The following is a 23,164-nucleotide window of genomic DNA, read 5'->3' as shown; positions in this document are numbered from 1 at the left end:
ATCTGTCTCCTGTCTTAATAAGCATATTTCACAGAATATTTGTATTTTGTGGATATAGGAACATACTGCATCGGATAAAATCATATTAAGAGGCAGCTAGGTGACACAGCGAATGGAGGATCGACCTTGGATTCTGGAAAACCTGGGCTCATACTTGGCCTCGGACACTTCCGAGCTGTGTGAATGACAATGTCTGTCTATTTCAGATACCTTATCTGTAAGATGAGAATAATAATAGCACTTCTCGAACAGTTGTTAACAAGGATCAAATGGTATAATATCTCTAAAGTGTTTTATAAACCTTTAAATGCTATATCAATTATCATCATATGCTTTTCCTTTTAAAAAACAAAAACAAAAGAAATCAGTAATTGTCAGGGGGCTAAACTTTCCAATGAGCCTTTCCAAAAGCAGCAAAGTCGATCCTCTGATGACAACTGGAACCTGTTGGGCTTTTTTCTCTCTATTTTCATAGATTTGAGAATCCAGGAACAATGCTGTAACATGATAAAGAATCATAGGAGGATTTTAAAGGAGGAATTTTAGTAAAATAAAGCTTAAGAATACTAACTTCTTTATCAGGGTTTTCGAAAAACTTTTTGACCTATTTCCATATGTGGGTTTCATAGAGCTCATGTCTTTTTCACTTTCATCTACTTTTAATTCATCACACCATTTGGTCTGATTGTTGATCTGAGTTGTCCTATCACTTCTTTCCCTCTGTGCTGCATTTTGTTTATCTTCTTATGTTTTACCATAATTAATTCTCAATGCTCATTCACCAATTGTGTTTTTCTTTTCTCTGAGGAGTTATATGAGGAGTGAACTCTGGTCAGCTGTTGGGAGAGCTATTGCATTTTTCACTATACTAGACTGTAGTGCAACTTACTTGAAAATCATTCTTGTGTATGTGTGTGGCAGGAAATTACTCAGCAATAACCATGTAACTCAGACAAAAGTCTTTGTGAGGCAACTCTATTGCCTTGTACACAGAGACGTATGCCTTTCTTTCAGGTATTTGTCAGTGCTCATATTTAAAAAAAAAAGCAAATCTTGAAAGGCATGAAATTCAAAATAGAATGAATTGGGGGACTCTGGCCATAGAATTCTTTGCTTTGTAAAATAATTCACCTAAAGAATCCTTTGATTAACATCCTTAGGTAGTGAATTTGTAAAGTCATACATTTCTAAATAATGAACTAACCTACAAATTTTAAGATTACAACTATTGTGAAAATAGAAGTAAATCCAAAGGGCTCACTCAGGAAAAAAAAATAAAAGAAAAAAACAAACAAAACGAATGATTGTATATTAAAATATTCTATAGTCAATTTCCAAAGTAGTCCCCTTCTTTATTTTCACAGCTGCAAGGATGTTAGGGAACACAGTGTCTCTTGTGAGGATCTTCATTTGGGTGATGTCCAAGTAGTACTATATAAATAGATGTCAGGATAGAAAAGTTGCTATCTACATTTTTGAAAGCCCTTGACAGCAAAATTCTAGTTTATTAACCTATAGATAGTTTATAAAAGAAGCATTTGCTATTAGATTAAAAAATTGATTGCTTACATATTATCTTAAAAGCAGATGTAAATTTTATATTCCAAATAATTTCCCCTATATATGATAACTATAGCCTAACATAAAAAGAAAAGGTTAATTTTTTATTTTCTTTTTCTATTAGTTTTTATGTTTAGATTTTCTAGGTGTGGAAAATTTCAAAATAGAGTTGTAGACTAATAATCTGTGTTTATTTTTATTAAATTATTGATTTTAATATTTATGAAATAGTAAATTTATCTTTTAGAAATATTAAGATTCCTTATATTAGAGTTTGTTAGATATGTCTCTATGCATTATGTATTACAAATATATGGTTAGGTAGGTGTGTATGTTTTAAGAGGCAGCATGATAGGATGAATGATAAATGACAGGATTATTATTTATTGTTATTTTTCACTTTAAATAATACTTTTAATTTATTACTACTTATTATTACTTAATATATGCTTATTGGCAGATTGATCATGGGACAAATATTGATATGGTTCTGGGGTTTCATCAATATGGATATTTTATCCATGAGAACAAATAATGTGGAGAATATATCACAAACTCTTCATGAAGTCATTGGCAAAGGAAAATTAAGTGAAGAAGTTAGTGTATTTAATCTTAAAACAACCCTGTAAGATAAGAGCTATTTATTATTCATTATTATCATTTTGTAGTTCAGAAAACTGAGGCTTAGTGATTTTTTCCAGACTCATCCAGCTATTAAGAGTCTGAAACCTAAATAAGTCTTCATGACTTCAGTACCAGAACTTTCTCTCCTGCACTACCTATCTGACTAAATAAAATATATACTGATATTGGAAATTGGGTGGATAGGGGGAAAACTCATACTATAAACCTGTGCACACTCATAACTTTTTCATAAATTTATAATCTTTCCCAGGCTCCTCTTGAAGTCATTTTAGATAAAGTGAATGCTTTCCAGTTTCAAAGACTAGGAAATCAAGTATCCCATTGGAGAGTTGGCTTTTCATTCCAACATTACTCACCTCATACATTTAATCCCACCAGGTGCTTTCAGGTTTCCCCTGGTATATAGTAGGGTTGGTTAGTTTAGAGTTGATTTTCAAACTTCAAAGTGAATGTTGGATGAAGAAACTGAGGGATGCCTCTCAGCTTGGCTCTTTTCCCTTTGAAAATTGAAAGCACTTATTTCTGAAGCTCTGGCTTACAGTAGCTTCCTTCAATTCTAGAAGCTCTGGCTTTACTTACAACCAGTAGTCATATCATCCTAACTCTGCCTCATTGTCTCCTGAGCTTGGCCCAATTTGGTCTCTTGTTCTTGCTTAAGTCTTAGTCAAAAACAAACAGAAAAATCTCTCAATTTTTCCAGAGAGATCCAATTTCCTGTCTCATGAGCATCCAGATCATGCATATCAGGCAATATAGGAAGGAACAGAGGGGCAAAGCTGGAGGATGATAGTGGATAAGGAGAAAAAGAGAAAATAGAAAGACATTTTAGGTTCAAGTTGCCTCTATTCAGAAAGTAAGAAAACATACTATTTTAGGCCAGGACTCTTATCTTTTTAAATCTTTGTATACTATCTCAGATCTCCTAGCACATCATTCCTGTTCTTTATATTTGCGGCTAAGTGACATGCTCAGAGTCACATAGCTATTAAATGTCTAAGCCTAGTTTTGAATTCAGAAAAATGACTTCCTGAATTGTGCCTTAATATCCTATCTCCTGCCTACATAGGTGTCACCTTTTTTAAAATAATTAATAAAGAAGAATGAGAGGCATTCTGATGGAGTGAATAGGGTGATGCACCTGGAGTCAGAAATGGGTAAATTCAATTCTTTCCTTTAACATTAACTGGCCAAATGACCATGAGTAAGTCATTTAACCTAAGACTAAATTTCCTCATCTAACAACTGAGGAAGTTCAACTAGATAACCTCTAAGGTACCTTCTGCCTCTTAACTTTAAAATCCCATAATGGACATTGCATAGGACCTAACTAATAAATGTGTAACAATAAATGTTATTTTTTAGAGTGATCATTGTCTGCTTAATGTAGACCATAATCCATTGAAGAACTTCTGAAAGCAAAAATCACAAGTTTCTCAACTAAATGAATGATGTGTAAAAATGGCCATTTTATGTTTACATTCATAGGTAGAAAATACAGATGGGGAATAGGGGCAATAAGAAGGGAACCAAAATCACCATTTCTGATGAATAATTTTCTGTTGTTATTATACTTTTTTAAGAGTACAGGTGCATAAACATTTTCTTGCTTAGCACAGAAAATTTGCTGACATCAAATAACACATATAATGGTGTTTTGTTGCTTTAGAAAATGAATATCATTATTTAAGCAAAATAAAGGAAGACTGTCACTATTTGAGTAGAAAATAAAAATGACTAGTGAAGAATAACCTTCTTCTCCTGGAAGATCCTTTTGATGTGGTGTCATTGGTAGAATAAGCATTATACTCTTATAATAGACAACAGGAGATCGAGTGCCACAGACACAAGAAAAGACACAGAAAAGAGAGCTAAAAACAACACTGATGTTGAACACTCATAAATCTGCTAGCAGGCTTAGGACTCCTTCACATGCCTCCTCTTGACAGGAGGTGGTGTGATGCGATATGTTTTTCTGAATCCTTTGAAGATGTCACGAAAAAGCATCCGACTTCTACTGGCATTTGAAGAGCCACTTCAGGGCTCTATAGCTGGATTTCCAAATGCTGTTAAACTCTGCACAGTGAATGGGAAATTTGGTTTCAAAGTCACATTTGGAGTTAGAAGGAGCATGTTTGCAAATCTGGCAAAAGTCATCCTTGTGATGAGATTTGGGCCACCAAGGGACTCCACTGCTGCCAGTCTCTTTGTTCTCCTCCCATTTGGCATCCTTCCTGAACTGCTCCAGATCACAGTGATGTGAGAATCCCCCATGATTAAGGGACCTTGTGTGCAGGTGGCCAGGTGCCAGGTTCCTTTCTTTCATTTTTATTAGCCCTTCACCTCCAAACAACAGATGCTGGGGTGGCTAAGGGAGAGTTGTTTTCAGTAAGCGAAGCTAAGGGAGAACACAATGGATGTGGAAGATATACACAAATTAGCTGACACTTCCAGACTTGTTTGGAGCTTAGATTGAGGCTACTGTAATTGGCTAGCACTGTTCAAATTCACTGGTCTCTAGGTATTTTCCTGAGGGCCTTAGGGAATTTCACGACAGTATGAAAGTATAACTTCCAGTTGGCCCAGGCAAGGCAACCTAATTAAAAGGCACACAGGGCATTGAATCAGGAAAGGTCTATTTATTATTTGCTTTGTCTCCTTCCTCTAGCTCTGCTCTGAGCTTCTGATAGAGGAAGTTGGACCCATTTTACCCTGATGGAGCTCCTCAGAGCCAAATGAACCCACATGCTTTGTGGAGTCTAAAAGTTGAAATGCCCACCAGTTTAACATGATCGTTGATTAGTTTCTTCTGTGTTCTGAACCATGTCACCATTTTGACTACCTTTTTTTCCAAGAGTTTTAAATTTTTTTTTATTTCAACTTTTATCTTTGGCCAGTGAACAGTAAGGTGCCAAGTTATTTTCAGAACAGGACAGACTTTCTCCTAATGTTCAATTTTATTTGTTTAGATTATTCCTTAGTGTAATTTTGCATGGAAGGATTCCAGGCCTTTTTGGAAGTGCATTTTTTAGACTATTCTTATAGTGGCCTCAGAGGGGATTTTCTAAAGGGCCCCTTGGTAGTGTGAAGGAATAAATGCACTTCAAAAAGGCCTAAGTTGCTCTTAAGGAGTAAGTTACCCAGCAGGAGAATGTGTCTAATTAGAGAAAAAAGAAAATAGCATTTTTTTCCAGAGGAAAACACTCTTTCTTTTTTCTTTCTTTTTTCTTCCTTCCTTCCTTCCTTCCTTCCTTCCTTCCTTCCTTCCTTCCTTCCTTCCTTCCTTCCTTCCTTCCTTCCTTCCAATGCACACACACACACACACACACACACACAGAGAGAGAGAGAGAGAGAGAGAGAGAGAGAGAGAGAGAGAGAGAGAGAGAGAGAGAGAGAGAGAGAGAGAGAGAGAGAGAGAGAGAATGAAAGAGGGAGGGAGGGAGGGAAGGAGGGACAAGAAGAGGAGGAGAACAAAAAGTACCTAACCAAATTTGCTTTACAAAGAATAACCAGGATGCTGAGAAGAGGGAGTTTTCTAATTAGAATGTAATTCCCAAAACCTGGGATGGTGTCTTTACCCTACTGAATATGGAAATTTCAAGTCTCTTCTGTTAATTAACTGGATTCACTAACATTCTGAGGGACATGACTCCTGACTGCTAAGCTTTGTACCACCTTCCCAAAGCAGTGGGTCAGTGAAGAGCTTTTAGTCCTGTATTTGTGCATTCTGACTGGCTTTGTTTAGGCATAGGGAGTGCCAAGTAAATAGCCTGCTGACAAGCATTCCTTTTTGGTTTTTGCTTCTTTTCCCTTTTAAATTATTTCATTTGTTTTGCCAACATGCCTGCTTTTTTGGCACACCTGCTTTCCTCCTTAGATTGTGTTAGTTCTTTTCTCAGAATCAATTGCGAGCAGCTTGCAACCAAATGCCTGATTAAAAAGTTAGCAGACCTTGAGTGCAATTACTTCAGCTCTATAGCATTCAGGCATTAAACCCAGTGTTAATTGTTTCCCATTTTTGTAACGATCCTTATAATAGGATAAAAACAGAAGAGATCATTTCTTGTAGTTAAAACAGCAGAAAATAAAGACATTCCTTCTGATTAATCATTGCGATATGAAATTAAACACAATCATGAGTAAATACACTCAAAACTGGATGTGGATGCCAGCAAAAGTTGCCATTCTTACTCTAAAACATATCACATTTGCAGAGGGGCAATGTAACATCCACTCGACTTTCAGTTTTTATTGGAGATTAATACATTTCTAGACAAGTTTGATGTCAGTTTTAAAAAATAATTTCACTCTTTTTGCTCTTCCTGATTCTTCTTAACTAATCTTTAACATAAATACCAAAGATGGCATTGGATTCATTTGCAAATTGTAGAGATTTGGAAAAGTCTAAGGTTTCATAGGTAGCATGCCTTTTAAGGAGAAAAAAATGTTCAAAGAAAATACTTCCAAAGCATTAGTTGCCTTTTTTAACTATAGGGAGAAACTTAGAGTAAAAAGTTTTATCCTAATGGAAATTGTAAACACCACTTTACATGACTATTACATGGCAGCATATGAAATTTGAAATATTTTCATCATTTTTTGGGGGGATCTTTCTGTCTATAGATGAATTAAAAAGAAATGCTTGTGAAACCACTTTCCAATTTCCTCAGTTTTCTCTCTCTATGGATATAATCCTTTTGGTTCTTCAGATTTTTCCTGACCCGTCATTCTTAGTTTCATTTAAAATATAAAATTCATTAATTGTTGAAGTGATAAATGTTTGATCAGACACTTAAATTTTATTGTTAAGAAAAAGACTATGAACCCATATAGTCAAAGTGTTATAAATATGGAATCTATAGTTTCTGAAAAAAAAAAGTTAAAGCAAGAAACTAAATGCTATGTAACTTATCTCTCTATGATTAAATTAGAAGAAAATATGTGTATGTATATATATTAAAAAGTAATATATTTCTATGCATTCCATCAATGAATTTCAGCTAGAGATAGGGACTAGAACTTTGATATCAGTAATGCTGGACAGTCATAGGTAAAGAAACTACTACCAGGGCACATAGGCACTTTATCTGGAATTCAGAGTCTTGAGAGACTCTCCTAGAGAAATGAGAGGACATCATTAGTCAGTTTATACCAGAGTCATGCCTCATATCTAGGTATTTCTAGTTTTAAGCACTTTTTTGTCCACTGAGTTAAGCACTCTTTATCCACTGCTCCATTCTGTCTTTTAGGAACTAGGTGGAAGTGGCATGGTCTAATCTTTTGGTAGAATAAAGAAAGAACTCCTTACACCTTTGAGTCTTTCTGAATTTCTGGTGACACATCAAGGAGATGAATTGCAAATAAATGTTCTATAAGTGAGTCAAATAGGTAAGAACCTGGGTGAAAAGCTGCTTCTATGTAGCCATTATCCAGTCTCCCCCAGTGAATGAGTCTGTGGAAGAACAGAAAGAGAGGTTTACAAGGTATATTGTTCTAGGAGACTGTTCTCAGATTACAGGATCCTTGCAAATTAGGAAATCTCTACTGCTTCTCTTTAGGGACTAAGAATTGTGGGAGATAAGGAAACTACTGGGATGGGGGGAAGAGCACTGTGTGAAATGTACCCAAGACCCTGTCTTTTCCTTTCATCTTTCTAAATCCTGTATATACCTTTTTGGGTATGTTTCTGAGATCCTGTTGAACAAATTGGTGGTTGGTCTAATAAAACTCGTCTGAGAAATCCTCATGTGCACCATAGATTTAAAACCCAAATGCTGAATATACAATTCTTCCCTTCTCCCTCAAAAACTTGGAACTTGATTCTCATTTTCCTCACTATCCTTCCCACAATCCTCATGAACTCTTTCCTACTATCAACTGAGGAAAATAGAGTAGAGCTGTAAGATCCATGAGATTGTTCCCTTACTACAACGTAAGAGTTGCCTATCACAATTTTCCTATAAAGCAGAATTGGTTAGCTGCCATGTTTGATCAGTTATCACCTAAACCAGGCGAGGCCTCTGAAAAATGCTTAGATTTTCATATCTGTGATCTGTCAAAGTTAAAGATCAAACAGGATGTCTGAGCTACATTCTCTGTGTGATTTGTCAATCTGTGAAGTCTGAGATAAGATGCTTTCTATAGACATTAAGTTCTATGATTTATTCCAGGGAAGATAACACCTTAAATCCCAAAGTACCGTCTATTTACTTCCATATGTCAGATGGGGACATGTACTAGATCAGAACTATTTTCTGATGTGAGAAGCATTGCACATCATTTTTATGAAGTTAAGTCTCTAAAATTTGTTCCTGGAAGAGTCTGAAGTGTTTTTAGATTTATGGCAAGGCAATTATTCCCAACCAGTGAGCCAAGGACCCCAAAGGTGCCAAGAAGTTATTGCAAGAGGTCCGAGAATCCCTATGTGCGCCAAGTGGTATCATTTTTATCTTTATTAAGTACCAACAAAATCTACAGTGTGACTCAATAAGTAACACATATCTTCTATAGATTGAATAAACATTCTCACACTTCTATGTATTGCTTTTGTCTAAGATATAATAGATACTATTATTTTAAAATATGGATTCATTTTAAAGTCTCACCAAATTTTTGTCAATCAATGAATGCAAATAATGCAATTACTACTATAGCTAGTGGTTTTTCTTCTATGGATCTGAGTTTCCTCATCTCTGTAAAATGAGGAGATTTTATTGCTAGATTACCTCCAAAGGTGCTTTCAACTCTCAATCTATTATTCCATGTAATACCTATGAGTTTTTACAATGTTAAAAAGTTCCCTATTCTGTAAGATTAAATGCAATTTTGGATAGATGTCATTTTTATGAGATATTGAAAACTACATTTTCTAATTTTGTCTTTTTAGAACCACAGTGTTGGAAGTAGCCTCAGGTCATGTAGTCCAACCTTTATCTGGAGTATAAATCCCTTTCACTATCACATTCATGGCAATTGCTCAAAAGCATCACCTTGTAGAGCTCCAGTGATAAAGAAGGTGACTTCCCCCTGAGACTACCAATTCCATTTTTGGAAAGTTTTTATTTGGGTTAAATCAAGTCTATGTCTCTCTCTTTGTGCAACTTCTATCTTTGGCCTCTAGTTCTGCCCATGTGAAACAAGCGCCATCCTCCTGCTGGCTGAAAGTCCTTCAGATTTTTGAGGGGAGAATAAATCCTCTTCTCCAGTATTAACATACATATTCCTTTCAACTAATCTGTGAATAATATGGTTTTCAGTCTTCTTACCTCCCTGATCCCAACTGTTTGACTAGCTCCAACTTATCAGTGACTGAGTCCTAAAAAATCCACCTTAAAATGAATTTAGATATAGAAATTTACTCTATTACTACTGTATTTAAAAATGCAGTGGTAACACAACTTGGCATTAAATGATTTCCTCTTTGGTATGGAGGAATATGTTTTTATAAGTCCAAAAAATATAAATTTTAGATAATACTTCTTTTTGGAATTCATATTGCCCACAAATATCAATCTCCCCAGTTCCAAAAATGACTCTTTTTATAAAATTTGGCAGATATTTTCAGGGACTCACCCTTAATAGACTGCTTTATCCATATTTGGGCTCCACAATTTTAAACCTTTAGCAATAGGAATCCCATTTCTGATGGTTAATCTATCTTTAACGAATTACTTACTATTTGATAGCTAGTGCCAAACTTTGTGAAACATTTGTGGTGATTATACTTCTTGACACATATTTGGTGCTAATGTTTATATGCAGGAAGAACAAATTATTCCCAAAGTACAAATTATGAAGATTGATGTCTTGGTTATTTAAAAAAAAAATAAAAGACTGAAGTGACAGAACAAGTGGCAATTATCACTGAGAATTGGGAATAAAATTTTGTTTCAAATACAAATTTCAGTCAGTAATTATAGGAAATAAGATATAACTTTTTTTTTGCAATTAAAGTCTGGTTAATTTAAATACATAGACCCAAATCCTTAATATCCAAGGGTTGGGTGTAGCAGGGAGGAGATATGAAGTCATGTTCACATTTATTCAAGTAGATTAATTCCTTTCTGCTATTTCAATCTTTATGTTATGATTCCAGCAGAGTCTAGAGTATAGTTTCATATTGCATTTTAGAATGATAAATATTTTAAACAAAGTCTATGTTAACATAATAAAAGGATAAGAAAGCTTTGTTGTTAGTTATTATTACTTTATTAAAAGCTTTTTATTGAATATCCTTTACCTTCTTTTTTGAAAATTTAATGATTATTTAACCTAATGCATAAATATATGTCCATCAACTTGGAGGTTTATAGACTTTGTTGCATTAAAATAGCATTTGAGGATTATGTTGTCAAATCTCTATTTGTATGTGAAAAATTAAGGCTTGTAGAGTTGAAATTACTTGTCCAAGATCACATAGATAATTAATGTCTGGGTTTGGAGTCATATCCAAGTTTTCTGATTCTCAATGCATGGTTCTTTGTATTTCACTTTTAAGATATTACTAAATGTATTAAAGAAAGCTGCAATCAACTGCATTATTTGAATTTTATATGCTACAAAAAGATATTCAGCTCACATTACTTTACTCTTAGGTATCTAGACTGCTAGATGGTGCAGTAGGTGGAGTGCTGTACCTGGAATTAGGAAGAAGCCCTGTCACAGAGACTTATTTAGTTCTGTCAACTTCGCTAAGTCATTAAACATTTTTCACCATCTGTTCCCTCATCTGTAAAATGGGGATAATAACTGAACCTCTCTTGTAGGGCTATTATGAGATCAGTTAGGGTAATATGTATAATGCTTTGCAAACTTTTAAGTTCTATATGCATAATAGCTATTGTAAATACATATAATTATCAAGTAGAGTTATTTGTAAATTTCCTAAGTTTACCAGAATTTTGTTTCCAAATATATGTTCTTAGAAGTAACTTCTTTTAGAGGTTATACATTTACTTCAAATGAACAGACTTTTCTCAATGCCTTCTTTGTTCAAGTCTTTTAGGTACTGTAAAAGCAAAGTAGCAAAACAACCTTGTTATTTTATACCCTTGCCTCATTTGTGGTAATAAATAATTAACAAACTTGCTCAACCACCTAATTTTCAAGGCAACTTAAAAATATTAACAGTTTCAAAAAATCAAATCCTCTTGAAATGGCAAGATTTGCCACAACTGAGAATATAAAAGCTTTCACTAATATCTATGATTATTATCCCTCACAATAAAGATTAGACTCAACATTCACAACTATTTGTGACATACATACTGGACATTTTCTAGTCTCAATAAATATTTTGATGCATTAGGACTGAGAGAATTTCAGCAAAGTAAAGCTGAGAAATGATTATTCTTTTCAATAGTATAAATAATTAATTTTCTTATTTGTTCTATGTTTATAATGTTAACTCAAAGTTAGTCTTTTCTGGTATAGATGGCCAGATAGCTTGGGTCAAAATCAGTCTAGGGTGTGCTGGTATTATTCCAAATATATTAGTTTTGTTTATTCCCAATGTTATGAATCTTAGTCTGGACAGCCAACTCTAAAATATTAACTATTTTCCCTTAGAGGAGCTGAATGAGAAAATATGGCTGATTTCGTAATCTAAGACTAAAACATGATTCAAATTGTTTTTCCTACTGATAGTTCATCAATCATTATTTGACTTTATATATATATATTTCTATTTTTAAATATACTGTGTATACCTATCTATATCTGTATATATATAATATATATATAAATGCATAAATAAAACTCCAATGAGTTTTGCTCTTATATGTAGGTATGCACACAAAGCCAGATTCTTTAAGTGTGTATAGCTATGTGCATGATATGCTCAAAAATTCAATTTTTTTCTTAGTCCTTTGGCGGGAAAAGGTGTGGAAGAGACAAGGAGTAAGGTATGTCACATAAAACACATGCCTATGACAATATTACACCTTTTCAAGCTGTATTTTACCTAACACGGCAGTCATAATGTCTTTTGTGTTTATTAATAGTTGTAAGGCAGTTTTCTGGAATCATGGAATGTAAACTCAAAGAGCACTGGTGCTGCTCTTGCAACTTTCTTCCCTCTTAGGAGAAGACATGACTGATGACTCTGAATTAATTGTAACCTAGTGAGCTGTCAGTGACAGATATCCATTACATGCACTGGTACTAGTCCAGAAGGCAGTGCTCAAATTCACAATTCCCCTTTCAACAGCCCTAAAATGAGATCTCACCCCTTAGTAAATGATCAAAAAGGAAATGAATAAAAATCTCCAACTTCAGCATGTGAGTAATGACTATTTTAAAGGTAATTAATTTTTTCAGGAGAAAAAAATTAGTAAAGCTTCAAAAACTCATTGTACAAACCTCATTATGGATTATATGGGATTTCCTGATGAGTTAGTATTTATTGGACAAATAAGTCTTCTATTTTTATTTTATTTTCTTAATTGTATAATTTATAAAGCTTTGAATGGCTGGTTTTTATTTTACTTGGGAGTTATTATATTTTGCTCAGTTTGGCAATACTTTGGAGTTTGTTAAGAAATATACACATATAAGCTAACAATTTTATGAGTCAAGAGAATAGGACTTGAGGTTACTCATAATATAGTCAAGACTGCCTTTCTTCAGATATAGCCTGACTACTTTCCCATAAGAAATGTTTCCTGCTTGATTTCACAGGTCATATTTCATGTTGAAGAAAGTCAACTGAAGGAAACAGTATGGGGATTTCTATCAGTCATCAGTTTTCATTGTATTTCCTCAAAAGATGCCTGGGAATTTTTCATGATTTAAGGCACTGGATAAAGCTGAATTTCTATTACTATTACTGATAATGCTAGTCATAGAATGAGGGTGGGCATTTTCAAAAATTAGTTTATCATCCAGGCTGAGAGATATCAAATCAAAATAACTACAGACATAGGAGCATATCATATATCAGTGTCCTGGATACAATTAGGGAGATGGAGTTGATAGCAGTGATAATTTAATAGAGTTACAAATTGAGTAACCACAAATCCAACTATGTTTATCTTATAAGTATCACGATAGCACTAGTCTTGCTGTCTTATAGAAACTGAATTATTATAGATTTGTTTATAATAGAAAATTCAATAGGAAAGAACACTTGCTGTGTTGTTTCTTCCTTATTTCTGTACACATAATTTATAGATGCAAAGATTTAGTTTGCAAAGATTCAAGAACAGCTGTTCCTGTTTAATGTAGTCACTTTATATTATGTATACACAGATACAATACTGTATTCCTACTGTGTAACATTTAACTTGAGAAATATGAGATTTTCTCTGATGCCTTGTGATCTAAAAGGCAGAAACCAAAAATAGACAATAATATAATTAGCAAAATACAATGCAAACCATTCTCAAGAAAGGAGCTCCCTCTTATTCCTCAGCCTATCCATGAAATGAAGGAACAATCAGCACCTTGGAAAGTGCTCTACTACCAGCACTTCAACTGCATATACCTAAAAGCAGGGATGGTAAATATTCCCCAGAGTATTGCAGAGGAACTCATTTAGCTCTGTGGTCTCACTTAGAAGCATTTCTGCTATTATTTTCCCTTGGTGTTTTACTTGAGACAGTGTAGTAGGAATGAAAGAAACAAATATTTATTTTTAATTGAAATGTTTTATTTAATTAATTAATTTAGAATATTGAAACATGTATTAAGCACCTATTATGCACCAGACACTATGCTAAACACTTAACATACATCTCGTTTGATCTTCTCAATAACCTGTAAGTAGATGCTATCTTTATCTCCATTTAACAGTTGAGGAAATTGAGGCAAAGTGAAGTTAAGTGACTTCTACAGGCTCACACAATTACTAAGTGTCTGAGGCTGAATTTGCACTCAGCTTTTCTTTACTCTATGATCAGTGCTCTATCCACTGAGCCAATTAACTGTCTTTGGTATGGTATAAAAAGCTTCACAAAATATTATGAAATTATTTTAAATGGAGTGTAATATTAATTGTGAGATCTGGAATAGACTCAGTAGAAGATGAGCTCTGGGTTGTTCTTTGAAGGAAGCTGGGAATGATATGATGTATAAGCAAAGAGTGAAAGTATGAAAGATAAGGATTATCACTGAGCAAAGGGATGGTTCAAGAGTATGGCATGTTAGGGAGTATATATGTAAAGAGGAATTACATCAAATAAGACTGGAAAGGTGGGCAAAAGACTGGTAAAGGATGTCTTTATTTTTTTTTATAAATATTTTTCTTTTTTAATTTAAGTTAATTTACTCAATTTAGAACATTATTCCTTATTTACAAGAATTATATTATTTCCCTCTCTCCCCTCCTCCCACCCTTGCTGCAGCCGATGCACAATTTCACTGGGTATACGTGTGTCCTTGATCACAACCTATTTCCATGTTGTTGGTGTTTGCACTAGTATGTTCATTTAGAGTCTACATTCTCAACCATGTCCCCTCGACCCATGTATTGAAGCAGATGTCTTTAAATACCAAATGAAGTCGTTTGCAGTTTATCTTAGAGACAGTAAAAAACTATTAAGTTTTTTCTCTAAGACAAAGCAGTCAGTTATATGTTTTAGAAATATCAATTAAGTAATTGGTGGGAAAGATAAATAGGAAATAGAAGAGCCTGGAAGCATAGGTAATAATTAAGATGCCATTTCAATACTCTAGATGAGATATGATAAGGACCTTAAATTGGGAGGGGGTATATAAAAGGATAGAAAAAGAGTGAGTATAACAAATGGTGGAAGTAAGATTTACATACCTTTTTATCTTATTGGATATAAAGGTGAAGAAGATAACAAAGCTGAACACAACATTATGATTGCTTACTTAGGTGACTAGACAGATGGCTTGTCATCAACAGAAATAGATTAATTTCAAAGATAGATGAGTTTGGAGAGAAACTGAGCATTCTATTAATATGGACAACATGTTTCCAACATTTATTGCACATTTTAATTTTTTTCCATTTCCATAGCCACAATGAAAATGTCTCAATTTTAACCACCTTGACTATCTTGGTAGCCTATTTTCCCTGCTTCATTCTTTTCTGTCTCCAAATCTTCATTATACCACTGCTAGGATAATTTCTTCTAGATATGTTTCACTTAAAAATACTTATGAGTAAAATTTTACAAATGTCCCTGTGGCATTAAAAGTTATTGCATGATATCCCTGAACAATCTGCAGAGATCAAGGAGAAAAAACCCCACTACCCTCAAGCAGAGGACAAACGGGGGGAGTAAAAACACCGAGGAAAGGCTTGTCTACAGGGGTGGAGGGGATATGATTGAGGAGAGACTCTTAATGAACACCTTAATGAAAATACCAACAACATGGAAAAGAGTTCGGACTGAGGACACATGTGATACCCAGAGGAATCACTCATCCCCATTGGGAGGGGTGGTGGGAGGGATGGAGAGAAAAAGAAAATGATCTTTGTTTCTAATGAATAATGTTTGAAAATGACCAAATAAATAATGTTTTAAAAAAATCAGATCAAAGTAGATATTTGACCTAGGTATAAAGGGAGATATAAATAATGAGAAAAACTGGGGGGAAAAGCTATTGCATGATCAGATACCAACTTACCTTCTCAGTCTCATCTCATATTATCCTTTTCATTTATTCTTTGCTCCAGCCAAAATATATTGAGTACCTTCTTCATTTGAGCCAAGGTAATATAACAATGAGAAGAGCCTATATATATATATATATACACACACACACACACATATATATATATATATATATGTATATATATATATATATATATGGTGTGCTTTTGGAATCTAGGTGGTGCTGTTGATAGTGCTGGTCCTGGAGTCAGTAAGACCAGAATTCAAATCCAGCCTCATACATTTACCAGCTGTGTGAACCTAGGAAAGTCATTTAACCACCTGTTCATCCCCGTTTCTTCAGCTTTAAATGGGGATACCTCTTAAGGTTATTGTAAGGATCAAATGTGCTTAGTACAGTAACTAGCATATCATATGCCATAAATAAATGCTTATTTCCTTCTCCTTTTTCTCATTCCCCCCCATTATGGTTTAGCAAGTGTGGTGCTAACAACAAGGTTAGTAGGGCAATTTTTGTATTATTATCCTTCTTTTAAAGACAAGGCATTTGGGGGATTAACAAGTAAATTGAATTACTTATGGTCTCACATTTGGTTAAGTGTTATAGCTAGGATCAAAACCCAGATAACCTGATTTAAAAAAAATAACAAGTAACCTGACTCCATATCATTTATTTCATTTACCCTTAAGTCTCTGTAATTTTATAGTTTATGTAATAAGTAGTACATGCCAATGTCATCTGAACATTGGGGAATCTCCCACTAAGAGCTCAGTTAGAATGTAACTCTACCACCTAGTAGGCAGTGACTGTTGTTAGAATAGGCTCCCACTAACTCTGTTTAACTTGTATGATTGAAAAGCAATATATGAAAGAAAACAGATAAACCCACATCTTTTGGAAAATTGTTGGAGAATTGTGGAACAATAATCTATCTGGAAATACTTGTTTTAAGTATTAAAAAGGAAAGAAGATGGAGACCTGCCTTCTAGCCATAGAATCATAGAGATGCAGGTAAAATAGACTGTTCATCTCAGTTATAAAGATGAGAAAACTGAGGCCCAGAAAGATCAAGTGATTTAATTAAACTCATTCAGGTAGTGAGCATCAGCATTAAAAATTGAACACAGAACCTTTAATGTCAAAACAGGTGTTCTTTCTACTGTCCAACTCTGTCTCCTTGCTCCCCCTGACTTGTGACCTTGAATGAATTAGTTTCTTTGTATGTAAAGTGAGTGCATTCAGGATGTTTGTTAACTACCATGTAGATTTGAAGTTCTGTGAATTTTAGATAATATCAACAGAAACTATTTCCTATAAGAATTGCTAATGTCAAGGCTAACAATAACTGAATGATTGCTTTTTGACGAGAGTTCTATTTTCATGCTTTATCAGTTACCTATCAGTAAGAAACATCAATACTGTTTTATCCTTTATAACCATTACATATTCTTTGCAGGGCAAAATGATTCCCCCCCTAAAGTTAGTAATTTGCCTAACCACAGGTTTGGAAATGATTTTCTAGTCTTAGTAGTATTGATTTTTCCCCCCAAATCCACAATATGAAGAAATACATTTTATTATTAGTTGACATCCAATTTAAGCATGGCAACATTTAATGTTAGATTAGATTCAATTGTATTTCTATTTACTTCCTCTTAAGTAATTTTTTTTTCTTTTCAGACCAAGACATGTATAGGAATATTGGGTTTTAATGAGAAAAAAATGTATCTTATTTTAGACAGATGTAGAATTAAGGAATATGTAAAAACATAAGTTTGTTTGGGCCATTTAATATACATATATATTTTAAAAATATACATTGACTATTATGTACTCCTCCAGTATTAGTATTAAGTAGCAGTTTACTGGGAACATAAAGTGCATTGTAGTGTTCCTCATGGGATGTCAGACAAGTAAGGACACATTCATATCGGGCTGTCTATCTATACTCCCTTGGCAAACAGCTTCCCTGTTATGTACAAGAGTGGATTCAGAATTCACATGAAGATGTCACTTTTAAAAAAAATGTTTTTAATGGTCACTGACATAAGAATATTTTTTCTTTCAGAAAACCCCACTAATGTGTGTATGTGTGTGTGTGTGTGTGTTCATAGGATATCCATTCACATAGATCTCTTTATGTTGACAGGTCAGATAAATGGAGTATTTTAAGCCTTTTTTTTTTTAAGTCAAAAACTATGTTTTTCCTATGGGGAAAATGGAATGAAGAGGAAACAGATTTATGAAAACAAACACAAAAAGTAACTGCCTGGGCTTCGGAAAATCTGAAGGATGCTTGTTATAGCTTTCAGCATTCTGATTCAGTCAGACATAGTTGGACTACTTCCATAAAACAGTCTGGGCATATTTCCATGGTACCAGGCAATAAGGCAAAATTTCTTGGGCCAGTAGGTCAATGGTGTTCATTCCTCCCTCCCCTAAAAAGGACAAGCATTATAGGTTACCTGATTGCCATCTGTTCCATTTCCTTTTAGGATATTCCTTCAATATATCCATGAATGAGGTTATATAGAATAGAGAGGTCAATCCAAATAAATTTAACTTCTATTGGAGGCTTGCTATGTAATAAGAAGGTCTTTCTATATTTGCCATTTCTATTATGGTATAGCAAGAATTCAGAAGGCAGAAAGTAACTTTCCATTAAATTATCCAAATGCTGATTGATCCAAAAGGCTACTGTGAATATCAAGTTGAAAATTCCTTAGGATCTAGAATCAATTACATTTCTTATAACTTAATGAGAGATGACTTTGAGCAACTCTGTCTCACTTAAATCCAATTCAGGCACAAGTCAAGATGTCACCCCATGATATGATTTGTCCTCCTTAAATATAAAGGATGAACATCAAGAAGAAGTCTCTGCTTCCTAAATCTTCTTCCAATCCTTTCTTTGACTTTTCAATTTCAATTTATCCTAATCTTCCATTCAATCCACTTTAATGTTCCTGACAATATCCTATCTACATTGACTGCTATTAGAATAATTATAATATAAAGTATTGATCATCATTTCTTGCTTTTTGAATTCTTACATACATTTAAAGTTTAAATTGTACTAGGGTTAATGATCAATGAAGCAACAAACTTTTATTAAGCACCAACTGTATGTGAGGGATTCTGCTAGGTTAGGGAGATACAAAAATAATGAAAATGTCAAAATAAAGCAAATAGTTCCCTGAAATTTCCTTCCACAAGATACAAGAATCTTATGTTTCATTCCTCCTTTCCACTCTTCTTTTTTTTTGTTCTTGAATTTTTTTTTCCTTGTTTGCTTTAATCATCTACCTCAATCCATTCCCCTAAAGCATTATCTAAAAAGTATATGGCATTATCTATAAGAACTTCTCTACAGAACACCTTTTTATGGAAAATGAATTAGTTTGTGACCACTACTGATCCACCCTCTCTTTCTTTCCTCAAGTAAATGACAAAATTATGCCCTGGAGATGGATATGACATTCTCTGAAAAATGTGAATTAGACTCCTTATATTTTTCTTAGCTTTTCTTTAAAATTTCCTATCACCTTGAAGCACAGAAGGTTGTAAAAATAAATGTTATATAGTCAGAGCTTTCTGACTACCCAGTAATCCAAAGAGTACAGAATGAAATTTAATGCCTATCACTAAGGATGATTACTAAATCACAATTAAGACATGGACATTCAAATGTCAAAGCCCATTTATAAAATACTAAATAACAAGCCACTATATAGTAGTTTGGTATATTTTATCAGCCTAAAATAGCTAATGCTTAAAAACAACCTTTGTCTATTTCTTACTCCTGAACTTTTTCTTATTCTTGCTTATGAATTAAAAAAGTTCTAGAAATGCAGTATAATGAAATGTATTTGTAAATATTTTATATCATTTAATATATTTTTCTCTACCCTCCAAATATTAGACCCACATTTGTTTCTATAAGTTTAGAGATCTCAAAGTAAGGGGCATTATTCTTTTACTATATTCTGGGAAATTAACTCTGTCAGAGGGTGCATATAAAGAATTTTTAGAATTTCATAAACTCAGTCATATAGGAGAATAAGCACGTGAATTAAAATCTGGAAGGCATTAGACCAGGGCCAAGGAAACTAGTTTAGGGGATAATAAACAATTACACTCAAAGTACTGGTGTCTTTTTTATCAAGTGATATATCAAATACATTGTCATTTCAATATATGAATAGTGAATTTTGAAAATTATTACCTACAACTTTGAATTTAAAATGCTAGATATTGAATTGACTTATTAAACCCTGAAGGAGTTAATACCACCTAAAAGATATCTTTTCTGAGTTCTGTAATGATTTAAGATAGAATAGGAGAGAATATTGATTTTGTTTTACTCCCTGTTGCATAGGCTATTAGGAGAAAACAGTAGTTTTGGATTCTTACCCATAAAGCTAAATCATAGGAGGGAATGCACTGAGGGGTTAACTTTGTACATGCTATTTTGCTAATTGGGAAGTAACTTATTCCCTATTAGGATCTGGCCTCTTATTTTCATTCCTGACATGTTTCAGGGGAGCCAAAATCTATCTTTACATGCTATAAATATAAATTAAAATTAAGGATCAATTGCTACTTCATATTTGTACCTTTCTTATATCTATAAATATAGTAAACTTGAATTCATATTATCTTTCTTGGCCCATACAAGTTTTCCCCAATATTGCTTATTTCTATGATATTTACCCATTATAGAAGCTTTCTTGCAAAATTCTTGAGTGTCCTGATCTCCTGCCAATCTAGGATAAAGTCAATAAATGACTTCTCCAGTGTTCTTATTTAGAATATTTGCATTAGAACTCATTAATTTAAATCACCAAAATAGGAGGCTTCAGTGTTTCAGATATCTTCTTATACAATAAAATTCAGGATAATAACAACTTTCTGATTATACTTTCATTCTTTTGACCTGAATGAAAACTACCTGAAAGAGTCAATTTCATCTTCCTTTATAGACTGATAACAAGAGTGCCCAATTAGTGTCATTTATTATTATTATCATTTATGTAATGTGGATACCAGTTCATTTGGAAAAGAACTGAGACTGTCACCTCGTTTCACATAGGTCACTGGACAACAATGAAATGGTACCAGTCTTCAGCCCTTACTACTTTGAGTTTAATTTAAGCTGTTGACCCACATAAAAAGACTATATCCTATTTCCAACTAAGGAAAAAAAGAATTATGGAATAAAACACATTTAGGCTTCAACATCTTGACTATGACAACATTATTTTTCTTTGAAGAGTAAAAAAAATCAAACCTATAAAATGTCCTCAGAGAAACTTAAGAATAAAAAAATAAATTTACCCCAAATTATTTTTTAAACTAAGGACAGTTGCTAATACTTTTGTCAAGAAGGTGAGCCATTTGGTTGTTATGCCAAATACGAATTGTGTATATATATATATATATATATGTATATATATATATATATATATAATTCCTAAAGACTTATGACTACTTATGTGATAATCTCTGGCAATAACACCATGGTATGAATTTAGAAGGAAAGTATTGCCCCCAAATCATACAATATAGGTACAAGATTTATAGTTCAGAAACATATAGTACCATTAAGTACTATTACTATGATGATTTTTGTAAAAAAATCCTTTTCATAATTTACTTTTATTATACGGATTAGATGATTTTTGTAAAAAAATCCTTTTCATAATTTACTTTTATTATACGGATTAGGTAGAAACTCTCAGGCTAAGAAAGTCCATCTACCAAAGTAAAGAGACATTTTTTTCTGTAGCTTACTGATTTAGAGAATTATCTAGAGCATGGAGAAGTTACTTATAGTCACAGCCATTATGTTTTAATTGCTGATCTTGAACAAAGGTTTTCTTACATTTCTTATTGTGATACTAAGATGAATAAAAGCTATTTTGATTAATATAAGAAAAAAATTAAAGTAACACTTTATTGTATAAAATGGCTGACAATTATATAAAATAATCTGAATGTTTGTGTTGCCCATTATCTACCTTTCAGTTTTAGCTTTAGCAATATCGCTATCAAATTTTTTAGAGGCATAAGGCTATGATATGTTATTATTGATCCAAGAAAGTTAAAATTGATATTGTTTTTTAAACCATTCATTCTGTGGAATGCATTTTCTTTTTTTCTATTAAATAAGATGTTATCTTCTATATTACCTTGCCATCATTATAATAATGTTTTAGAGTACTCCCTTCCCTCCCCTCCTTTCCTCTTCACTTTCTTCCTGTTCTATTCCTTTTCCTTCCCTTCCCTTCCCTTCCCTTCCCTTCCCTTTCTTTCCTTTCTGTTCCTTTCCTTCATTTCCCTTCCCGATGTCTTGAAGTAATAGTTCATGATCTTAAAATGAAGATATTTTGGAAATTTTATTCTGGTTCTTTGCTTATGCAATGTATAACAGCATAAATAAATTTTGATTTTTTTTGAGTTAACATATGAAAAACAAAAGTTGCACCTAATTTCTATTTAAAGGTGTTTATGGTTTAGTCCAATATCAAAACTAAAACAAAACAATTTTTAAAACATTAGGATGCAATTAAAAAACCTATTTTAAAAGACAACAAAATCTTAGTAATGTTATTGAACTAAGAAGAGCATTAATCAGTATGTCCTGTGCTCTTCTTTGTAGTCTCAGCGCCGTGTTACCTTTCACCTCCCTGATGGCTCCCAAGAAAGCTGCAGTGACAGTGGTCTAGGAGACCATGAGCCTGTGGGTAGTGGAACCCTGATCTCACATCCTCTTCCTCTGGTTCAGCCACAGGACGAATTCTATGACCAGGCCTCACCGGACAAGAGGACTGAAGCTGATGGCAATTCTGACCCCAATTCTGGTGAGTTAATCTTAAAAATACCAGATTATTCTCTTCTCCAATTATTTTCTCCTAGTATGTGAATGCTGAGTGATTAAAACCATGGAATCTGACAGACGATATTTTGTCTTAGTACTATGGTGTATTTTGCATCATGCTAAGCCTAATTAATCTGAAATATTAGACATCTATGTTGACTGGTGAAATCTGAAGTTCTTCTGAAAGGGTATTTGTTGTTGATAGAGGATAATGAAGAAAATCAAACACTTGCCTAAGTATAAAGTTGTTTTGTTTTATTTTTTTTCTTATAGAACTTCCATAAGTGGATAGGTTGCATAATGCTTTTTGATTGTCTAATAGGAATGAAAAGCCAACTACTTTATTCTTTGGTGTAGCCTTTGTTTTAGGTTCAAATAGTCATCCAAATAGAGTAATAGGGAGTTAAAGATTTTTGCTTCCCATGTCCAGTCTCTCTCTCTCTCTCTCTCTCTCTCTCTCTCTCTCTCTCTCTCTCTCTCTCTCTCTCTCTCTCTCTC

At 33.5% G+C, this 23,164-nt stretch overlaps 1 protein-coding gene across 6 annotated transcripts in view; it reads left to right on the top strand.

Annotated features, from left to right (window-relative positions):
- The window catches only part of PCDH9 (protocadherin 9), a 1,086,222-nt gene that overhangs the window by 660,351 nt on the left and 402,707 nt on the right, over window positions 1-23,164 (top strand). For 4 of the 6 annotated variants that reach the window (XM_056807922.1, XM_056807923.1, XM_001362129.4 and 1 more), the window contains one exon: window positions 22,448-22,649. In XM_056807922.1, the coding sequence (XP_056663900.1) occupies window positions 22,448-22,649 (202 nt within the window). The remainder of the gene's footprint in view (window positions 1-22,447; window positions 22,650-23,164) is intronic. The other 2 variants (XM_056807925.1, XM_056807924.1) reach the window with 1 other exon arrangement.

This window comes from Monodelphis domestica, chromosome 8 (genome assembly GCF_027887165.1).
Source record: "Monodelphis domestica isolate mMonDom1 chromosome 8, mMonDom1.pri, whole genome shotgun sequence".
NCBI lineage: Eukaryota > Metazoa > Chordata > Mammalia > Didelphimorphia > Didelphidae > Monodelphis > Monodelphis domestica.
The sequence above is the reverse complement of the archived record's forward strand: the minus strand, read 5'-3'. Positions and strand labels throughout refer to the sequence as shown.